This window comes from Lygodium microphyllum, unplaced genomic scaffold, assembly GCF_053477565.2.
Source record: "Lygodium microphyllum isolate KBCC unplaced genomic scaffold, Lygodium_microphyllum_v1.1.10 scaffold_208, whole genome shotgun sequence".
NCBI lineage: Eukaryota > Viridiplantae > Streptophyta > Polypodiopsida > Schizaeales > Lygodiaceae > Lygodium > Lygodium microphyllum.
The window spans coordinates 85,280-95,929 of NW_028229691.1; the positions used below are offsets into that span (position 1 = coordinate 85,280).

At 42.3% G+C, this 10,650-nt stretch overlaps 1 protein-coding gene across 1 annotated transcript; it reads left to right on the forward strand.

Moving 5' to 3' along the window:
• The first annotated feature begins 5,161 nt into the window (after positions 1–5,161).
• Positions 5,162–10,076, forward strand: LOC148008297 (uncharacterized). Its single transcript, XM_087674336.1, has 2 exons — positions 5,162–5,740; positions 5,868–10,076. The coding sequence occupies exon 2, from the start codon at positions 6,043–6,045 to the stop codon at positions 8,650–8,652; it is 2,610 nt and encodes an 869-aa protein (XP_087530462.1). The 5' UTR covers positions 5,162–5,740; positions 5,868–6,042; the 3' UTR covers positions 8,653–10,076.
• The last annotated feature ends 574 nt before the right edge of the window (positions 10,077–10,650 follow it).

Consider the following 10,650-nt stretch of genomic DNA (forward strand, 5'->3'; position numbering starts at 1 on the left):
ATTGTCATGCTTCAACTTCATCATAGAGTCTTGCACCTTCCACTGTTGCTTGTAGATTAATTGGTCTCAATGTCACAAACTTACAAACTTCTAATTGTAGACCTCTAAGAAAAACTCCCTTTTAGATGCCATCATCCAAGTGATGGTTGGTCTATCTCTTTAGTATGGATTCCATTCTAGAGATACATGCTTCCAACCATTCACCATAGGACTGACTTAAGCTCATGAACTTCTCTCACATCTACTCTTCAAAACCTTCACACTTGAATTTTGTAATGAAGGACACCTTTAGGTTGGCCCATGTGCCAAAAGTTCTTGCTTCTTGTCTCTCATACCATTGAAACGCCACACTTTTGAAAGTGGCAGGGAACATCTAACCAATGCTCAGGGGTATTGGCATTGTTGGCTACACATGCTACCATGAACTCAACTACATGAAGGTCAAGGTTTTCATTATACTCTCCCTTAAAGATTAACAATGGGACTACATTCACTAGCCTATCATCAATATTTCCAGGACGTATCTAGCTAGGAAGGGGACCTAGACTCGCCATGGGGACTTCTTTAAAGAGTGCCGCAAGGGCATCAAAGCTTTTGCAACTAGCTTGTTCTCGACTTTGATTTTTGCATTTTCTCTTCTTAGGTGTCTTTGGATTCGTTCTAGTGCTTGCCTCTTGATCGCATCATTCATCAAGGAGTTAGCCCTACCAAACTTATCTATACTCAACAGAACAGAATCAAGATAGCTTCAGTCTCAAAAGGATTCTCTTGCTAACATTTCTTCTACTTCTTTCTTTTCAATGACTCTAAATTAAGCTTTCATTCCACTATAGAGGGGAAGATAAGTATCAAAATTTATTCTTTTAAGGATCACCATAGTGTCATTGTCTTGATAATACCACCTTTGAAGAGTTTCAATAGCATAGGTTGTGAAGAACACTCTATCTACTAGCTTCCAGTGGATTGCGAATTTGACAAATAGAAGGTTATCAATGCATGAAGCATCCCACCTATCTTGGTGTTGAGCATCCATGAACAAATTTCAACTCTTTTTTGTCTTATTCTTGTGAACTTCAACTAACCACAACTCCTAAAACTTCTTCACACTCTGGAAATTTCTCAATGAAGGCCAAATCTCCCATGGATGATCGTTCTCTCTATTTTTGCTTCGCCTTTTAGTTTTGTAGAAAAAAATTGGCTATTATAATATAACTTTTTGTAGCTTCAAAAGATAGTGGGATCAATCTATCACATAGAGCTTGCATTAAGATATAGGCATGCTTCCACCATTGAGGGATGTACTTCTTGTAGAAAGTGGCTTTGGCAATGAAGATCTCTAATTCTTCCTCAATAGTAGCAGAGATTCTATAATCTTCCATTGCTTTTCTTCCTCTCAACAATTCTACTTCTTCCATTTTTAGCCTCTATTGGTGCTTATTGATGACAGCTTTCCCCTGTTGCACACCAAAAACATGGAGCCCCAAGAAAAACGAGAAGTCTAATGCAAGAAAATCTATCTTGTCACACCAACAAGCATGTTCTTCATAATTTTATAAACTACATGAAGAAAACAAATACCAATCTTCACAAATCTTTATACATCAGCATAAAGAAATTCTCCCACAAATTTATCACAACAAATCTTCAACACATTCTTAATATTCTTCATAGAAACCTTCAAGGTTAGTTTGATTGAGGCTGTACGCGTTAATGATGCTGAAACCTCTAATCTGCGGGCTATTCTTACAAGAGGTCAAAAGGGTAGAGAAGCCGACAAGGATAAGCCTATTGACGGAAACCCTAAACAAGGTGACAAAGGAACGCAAGTTTTGGATCCTGCCATGGAAGGGGGACCTTTGAAGCCTGTGGAAAGTAAAGCCGATAAGGAACCACCAAAGAAGAAGGTGAAAGTTAAAAAAGAGGCAATAAAGCCGGTTCAGTGACCTAAAGAGCGGATGGTTTGGCGTGAAAAGCGAACTCTATCGAACTATCATGAATTCGATTTGGCGAGCTCTCTTTGTAGTAAGTCCTTCCACAGGTTCTGTCCTATGTTGCACCCTCCCACAGCTCTGTTCCCTCCTACCAGCCCCCCACAATGCCTCTCAAGCATGTCCCTCCCCTTTCCCTACTGCCTTTCCCACCTATTCTTAGGCAATTGTTGGCCACCTTCGAACCCATCCTTGCCTCTTCTTTCATCTCAACTGAAAAAGGTTTCTACAAGTTGATCCCTCCCTTTGCAGCAACTTTCACCCTAGTCATATAGGAGCTCCCTTAGAAGGACATCAGTGTAGACTCATAATGGAAACCTGTGGTTCAACACCATAGCATTCTATGGGTGCCCCTAGTCAAATGCCTTGCATGTCACTCTCACGAAGGAAGAGCTCTTATCCATCAGTGCCACAGAGAAGGAATTGGGGGATTCGCAATCTTTGGATAGGTCGTAGGACGTTGTGTCCAAGGCACAACTTCAGGACTGCCTTCACTCCTCCTTGTACAACGGCATCTTGTGAATAATAATGGTGGTGTTGATGGAGCAAGGCATCTTCATGGTATGGCTCACTTCGTGGATGTGGCATACAAGTTGATTGACAACTGTCTCCATGAAGGGCATCATGTACCTACACCCATGGTATGAGAGTTTCACACTTGGCAACTTCATACAACATGATAAACTCCCCATTGTATACGATCACCCTTGTCTTCCCAGACTCTTAGTTTATCAAGTTAGTAGAGGATTTTGGGAACCTTTTTGGCATAGTCCTCCCTCCATTTGTTGATGTAGTGACATGGGTAGGGGTCTTGAAAGTACATGTGACAATGGAAGACACTAAGGAAATACGTAAATGTTTAAAGGTTGAGATGGAAAGACACACTTTTAGACATTAGATCATTGTGATTAGGGAGTTGTATCAGTGCCTTCACTACCATGGCTTTGGCCATCAAGCCTTTGAGTGCACACACTTCGAGACCAAGGCCACACAATAGGTGGCCATATAGGAGGATAATGGGTTTATGAGGGTCTAATGACACAAGGGTAGGAGGCAAGGAGGACCTTAGCAAGCCATGCAACCTCATTACACTCAATCAAGGGTAGGTGGTCACACTTATGCCTCTTACTAGATAGCCCCCCTTGCAATAACAATACTCCCCCATCACAAGAGCACATGTGCCCCCTTTCCACCTCCCCTATACTAGACACAACATATCCCACCCCACGTGCACAACCCCCCTACACCAACCCCGCCTCAACCTCCACCACTTCACATACCACCCTGCCCCCATCATTGCCCCTTAAGTCAACACACCATCCTCCTCCCTCCCCACCACAAGCTTCTTCACAACACTCCACTCTGCACATGACTTTTGTCCATCTGTCATCACCGCCACCCACACACCCATCCCCCCCAACACCCCCCACAAAAAAAAGACTTGGCTAACGTCCCCATCCCACCATAACTGTCTACCCAGAGGGAATGACAAACATCACACTCTAGTATCTTCTTCCCCATCACTAGCCAAGTGACACCTCCCACACCGCCTTTGGCTCCTTAGCCCCCATGGCACATTGCTTTTTCTATTGATATGCATAGTTTCTTTCATAGGAGTTTTTTTGCTGTGGCCCTTGGTCCTACATGAGATTTTTGGGTCAAGTGGAGTTCTTGCTTCCTTTGGAGGTGCGTTATTTAGCAGAGATCAAGGGTTAGCACAAAAATTTCCTTTGAAATGTAAATCAATAAGTTCATTGACCCTAACAAATGTAGGTTTGAGTGTATCATGCAAAAGTACATCCTCCATTAAGAGAGGTTATTCATGTACATAGGAGTCAATGTTGCTATGGAGTTTGTCCCCTCTCTCTCTCTCTCTCTCTCTCTCTCTCTCTCTCTCTCTCTCTCTCTCTCTTTGTGCACATTCCCAGTATCAGCGTATATTCTTGGTATCAGTCCTAATGTCTTTAGTATTAGTCCTGTTGATATTAGTATGCATTCCCTGTTTAAACATTTCATGTATTAATCCATACGTGTGTGTGTGTGTGTAAAATCGTGTGGTATACTAAGAGAAAGGAGACAATAACCATAACAATATATAGAGATAAGACCACACATGTACTCAGGCCTATGCCCTCGCATCAACTTACCAAAGTATTTAGTTGAGAGTGAAGTAGACATCAACCTCCAACCCTTGCTTGCAAAATGGCCTTTTCACGTATTAGTGGGGATTGAGAAGGGCATCAAAGTTGTTGATAAGGCATGCATGTGGTTGTTGTTATGCTCTCATGATGGTGAATTTCCTTCCACTTCTTGATTTGGATAGAGGAAGGAATGCTTTTCTATCCACATTGATGTCCTTCAAACTCCTCCCCTCTTGATGATGCTAGAAACAAAGCCAAATTAAAGATTCACACCACCTCTCTTGCCATAGACGGATTGACATGGTGCTAAGGTCTAGCTAGTCATCATCATGAGCACATGTATCAATGAGGACAGGCTGTGTAGCTCTAAGTTGCTATTATAAGATGTGGGATTATTGTTCTTGCCCACAGTACTTGGACTAGAAGATCAACAAGCACATCCATGCCTTGCCTATAAGCGACATTAAAGAGGATGCTGAGGGTTGTTCACGCTATCTAGCTCAATAACGAAGCATTGAGAGTCATGAAAACTCACTGAGGTGGACTGAGTGAATACATGAACAATGCTACCTTTCTCCTGAAGATGGAGAGTGAGCATTGAAGATGTCCAAAAATAAACCTATAAGTTGCAGCATGTGTCCAACTAGGACATGAAAGAGAGATAAAGAGAGACGATCATTCTTGTTACCAAACATAGACCTGCAATACATCTCCAAAGTGTTGAAGATGGCCAAATATAGACATGCAAGCTACGATCTGACTCCGAACGGGATAGTGGAAAGAGAGAGAGACAATTAATCTTTCTCTACCAAACATAGACTTGCAATATCCCTCCAAAGCATGTGATTTAAAGGAGGAAAAAGTTGAAAAATGTGAGTTTTTATTTTGAAATTTTAAAATATTTTGAAGTAAATCAAGTTTGAGAGAACTCTTCACTTGCCATGTTGGGTAGGAGAGAGGTTTGGGATTTCTTTCCATACAAAAATACTATAGATATAGACATAGATAGATGGTGCAGCCCAGTGTCTAGCTGTTGTCTTGACATACAAGGTAATAGTCTACACGAATACTCTGAGAGCGTGTGCCGTTGACTCTAATGACGATGGTAAGAAAAGGTGATGACAGGTTTTATATTGCCTTCTTGTTGGCCACACGGCAACTGCGAGGCTTTCTCTTTCTTCCTAATACTTACTGTGAGGTGGGCTGAGTTGAGTTCATCCTTCTGCAAAAGTTGGACACTTTGATACGGCTCTCCGGAGGAATAAAATTGGGATAAAACGAAGCTCTGATTAGAACAGATTTTAATGTAAAGCTCGGTTGGGTAGCCCTCATTAGAACAGAAATTACTGTGGATCTCAGCTGGCGGAACATGGTGGCTAAGTCTGTCCATTTCTTCAGCAATCACTCTCAATTGGGGCAGTCAGAACATGGTGGGTATTATCCCTGATCAGAACAGAAATTACTGTAAATGAGCAGGCAGAACAGGTTGGGCTAACTCTGTGCATTTCTTCAACAATCAGTCCCAATTGGGGCAGCCAGCTGGAAGAACATGGTGGGCATTACCCCCGATTAGAACAGAAAATTACTGTAAAGCTCAGCTGGCAAGACATGGTGAGCTAACTCTCTCCATTCTTTTATGAATCAGTCTTAATTGGGGCAATCAGGACATGGTGGGCACCCTGATTAGAACAAAAGTCATTGTAAAGCTCTGATGGCAGGATTCTGTCCATTTCTTCAGCAATCAGTCTCAATTGGGGCAGTCAGAACATGGGGGCATTACCCCTGATTAGAGCAGAAATTACTGTAAAGCACAGTGGGCAGGATGTGGGCCAGCTCTGTGCATTTCTTCAGCAACCAGTCTTAACAGTGCGCATCAGCTTTACAATCAGCACTTTGGAAGGGAGACCACATGCATGTCTGAGCTTGGCTTGCCCAAGAAAGCAATGTCATTCTTTCCCTGTCTTGCAGACACCCTGCAACGATCACCCTTCCACAATCATGGAGGCTACAAGTTTAACATCACACAGTGCCAAGCTCTTTGCTTGTACTTCTCATCCAACTTACATAGGCTCTTTGGCAATGACATTTCTCTGACCTCCTCAAAACCTGACAAATCTAAATTGTGGAGCACTAAGGAATCGAGATTTACAATGAAATCTCTCTTGCAGGAGATGACACTCTCACGATGGTGGTCCACTTGTGACAAAACTGGAGGCCAATCGATGACTTCAAGCTCTGATGAAGACATTTCATCTATCCTGGATGAACTGCAGAGTGCACCACTGGCCATTCAGGAGCTGTATAGAGTAATCAAAGAAGCGGAGATGTTCCTTGATGCTTGTAGGGCATCTAAATGGTGGGTGACAGCTGTTATTCATGGCAGTTCCACAGAGGCATATGATATCCATTTCCATGATCTCATGTGGTGCATTGCTGGACTGAAACTGGCTTTGCAAAGCATGCGTGGAGCAACTGTAGAATCCCAAGAACAGATCATGCGGCAGGGCATCACCCAATGCTATGCTGAAATGGAAGCCCAAGTTTCGGATCATGTACTAAGCTGTCGAGAACAGGATATTCAATCTCTCCTTTCTCTGTTGCAGAAAATGAAGAACAAGAATGATAAGGTGAATCTGATAAGTAAAACGTTTTGGAGTGCTTCCAAGAAGCTCATGCATAGCACAGTAAGTTTCCTGGCACAAAGGTTGGCAGTACTGGCAGGAAAAGGAGAGTTAGAGTGTGCTTCCTTTATCTCCAAGAAGCTTCCTGCTAGTTTGTTCATAAGCAGTCAGGATCTGATTATCCCATCTCGACCGTATCTGATTGGTAGTGGCGGCTATGCCTCAGTGTTTGAGGCCTCTTGGTTGGGCCTGAAAGTGGCGGCCAAGCAATTCAATTACAGGGACTCCAAGACCTCGTTTGAGCATGAAGCAGCAGTACTTGTTGAGTTAATGGCATGCCCTTTCATTGTTCAGCTTTTGGGATGGTCTGTGGATAGTGGACGTAACACATGCTCGCTGGTTCTTGAGCATTTGCAGTGTGATCTTGCATCTTACATCACTGAAAGGAGGGAATTGAGGGAACCCCTTCAGTTACCAGTGCTGATTGATATTCTCCTGCAAATCTCGAGGGCCATGGAATACATGCACTCAAAGAACATGATGCACCGGGATCTCAAGCCCTCCAATGTTCTAGTGCAGCCCTTGGGCTCATGCAAGGAGCTAATGCAGGAGGGTTATGCACGTATAAAACTTTGTGACTTTGGTTTGGCCAGACGGAATGTTGATGGTTGCTATGGGATGACACCTCGAGTAGGTACCCTAGTGTATAGAGCACCTGAGGTTTGGCCTCTGTCGACTGAGAGTGAAGCTGATAGTGCACTATACTCATTTGAAGCTGATGTGTACAGTTTTGGAATGACCTGTGCATATTGCCTCACAGGACAGGAACCATTTGGATGTATAAAGACAACGGGGGAGCTGAAAGGGATGCTCAAAAGAGGCATCAGGCCGGAATTACCTTCTTTCTGTCCTCCTTTCCTAAACGAGTTTATTCAGAAATGCTGGTCACTGAATCCCATTTCTCGGCCTCCATTTTCCACCATTACTATGACGTTAAGACAATTCAAACTGCTTTTAATGAAAACAAGACATATAGAGGTGTTTCCTGGATTCTTGGCAAAATCAGAGGTTCCTGTTTCCCCTGCTTTGATATCTAATGAACAGCTCACTGGATTTCTATCAAAATCAGAGATCTCTCTTCCCACCATTATTATTTCATATGAAGAGCTTGTTAATGTGACCTCTAATTTTACTTGTAGAGCAGAAAATGTCACTCTAGACTCAAGTTTTTGTGGAGATCTCAGTGATGGAACAAGCATTCTTGTGTTACAGATCAAAAGTCCAGCTCAAAACAATAGATTCTGGACTGAAATATCAAAGAAACTTGAGTTGAGACACAGCAATGTTGTCCCTTTCTATGCGACTTGCATTCATGACTCTCGCAGTTGGTGTGTTTACAAGTACACACACAAGCAAGGATCTTTAGATGTTTGGTTACATGTTGCCAATCAAATGTGCAAGCCACTAGCCATCAAGGACTGCTACAGAGTTCTTGTTGGTGTTGCCTGTGGTATTCAGTATCTTCATGCACAAGAAGTTCTATTTTCTGTTACAGCTGAAAGGGTCCTGCTTGATGAGGAGTTTGAGCCACAGCTTCTGATTGACCATCTTACATGTGAAGAAAAGTTTGACAGCAAACAACAGAGACTTGATGTTCAGCAGTTTGGTTGTTTTGTTGAACAGATTTTGTCATACATAAACATTCATCATGGGTTGAACTCAGGTGAAAATTGGAAATTTTGCGAAGTACAAAGTCTCTGTTTGAATGAGAAAACTGTTGGCATGGACAGGGTTGTAGAGATAGTAGAGTCATTCTTTTATCCTGCAGGAGGGGTTCTTTCTGAATTTAGTGGCCACCTGGCTGATGCTGCAGCTGTCAACAGCACAATGCAACTGTTTTGAGGGAACAGTTTGCAATTCACAGGATATGAAATAGCAAACATGGATTTTGAGTCTGTTTGTATAGGAGAAAGCAAAGGGCAAGGTAGGCTGGTTCTGGTTGCATGTTGGCAGCATTGACTGAAGGAAAATGTTGTAGTACTACACCAAGTCATGTCTTGGACTCTGGAGTTAAGAAACAATGTTTTAAGTGTCAAATTCACAAAAGGAGACTCCAGCATTGCTAGGGGTCCTTTCTCCAATCTTCATTGGATTTGGAAATAAATATTCACTTTCAGCTGGAGCTAAGCAGAAGCACCTCATTTTATCCGTGCTGTGCTGAGTTCTCCTTGTTCGGTGGCCCGAGGAGGAGGATCATAATTGTGGTCAAGCTCCACCATTTTCTTGGATCACAGATTACCCTTGGTGTCCATAGGAGATGCCTACATTGTTTCATGGCTAATATTTGGCAGGGAGGCATGGGTGTTTACATGTGTGGGTCTAATGGGGGGAAAGAAAGCTCATTACATGACTTAATACAGATGTAGAATGCACAAATTTACAAGCAATTGCATCTTCTTTTGCGGGAGAAGTGAGTAGAGATTGTGTGTGTGGTGTTGATTCTGACTCACTATTCTGGAGTTGCAATGCTGTTTCATCATGATCTTCAGCCTATGCTGTATTCAACGATTGCTTAGGCAGATGGACGAGTGTGTTGCATAGTCAAATTTTTTAATTTACGGCAATAAGCATCTTGCAAGTCTCCAGGGAACAAGGTCACATGTGGGCTGCACTGCAAGATTATCCCTGACTGCATAATGAATTAATGTACGATATATAATTGTGCACTGTTGCCCTTGGAGAATACGTCTTGTCATCACACATGCTGTGATGGAAAGGTATACTTGAGATGGACTCGTAGCTGTGTTGAATGCACTAGATTTGTGGAATCATATGAATCCTGATCAGTTGGGACCCTTAGCTATGTTGAATGCACTAGTATTGTAAGAGAGAAGAGACAGAGAGTGGAGTAGAACCATGAGCCTTCAGCTCATCTTCATTATCTTCTCATTATTTATCCACTTAGTCGCACACTGAAAGAGAGAGTTACACTAGGTTTGACTAACCATCATCTAACTATGGTTAGGTCAAGTCTACAGACTTATTCAATGACACACACATGTACAGCTGTATCCAGCTGATGTCAGTAAGTCATATAGACATAAAGAGAGACGGGGTGGAGCTTGATAGCCCACTGGTTGACCTCCTGTCATAGGCACAATCAACCCAGTCAACGTCGGTATACCTTGTCAAGTCAAGGGGTTTTTCATATGCATAAAACAACCCATAATCTATAATACCCTTTACATATCTCATGATCCTCCTGACTGCATCCAAATATGGCTTGCGAGGCTTCTGAATGAACTGACTGATCAGTCCCACAGCATAACTCAAGTCGGGTCGAGTAGATCAAGTTGTCCACCATCTGTCTATATATGGTTACATTCTGAATTTTTGTCCCAACATCAATCTGCAGCTTGACATTTTGGTCTAGGGGTGTATCCATAGGCTTACATTCAACCATACCATACTTCTATAACATTTCATAAGCATACTGCTTCTGTAACAGTCAGATGCCTTGAGGCGTAGACACTACCTCAATTCCCAGAAAATATTTCAGCTCACCAAGATCTTTGACTTTGAATTCAGCTTGCAACAATGATTTAATTTCAACAATCCCATTCTCATCATCTCCAATGATAATTAAATCATCTACATAAACAACCAGAAACACATAGCCATGATCTGTCTTCTTCACAAATAAACTGTGATCTACATCACTTAACTTAAATCTATGCTGCTGTAAATAGCTGCTAATTCGAGCATTCCATGCTCTAGGTGCCTGTTTCAGCCCATGTAATGCCTTATTCAATTTGCATATATGTGTAGGATAGTTCGGATGCACATAGCCTTTAGGCTGCTCCATATAAATTTCTTCCTGCAAATCACCATTCAGAAATA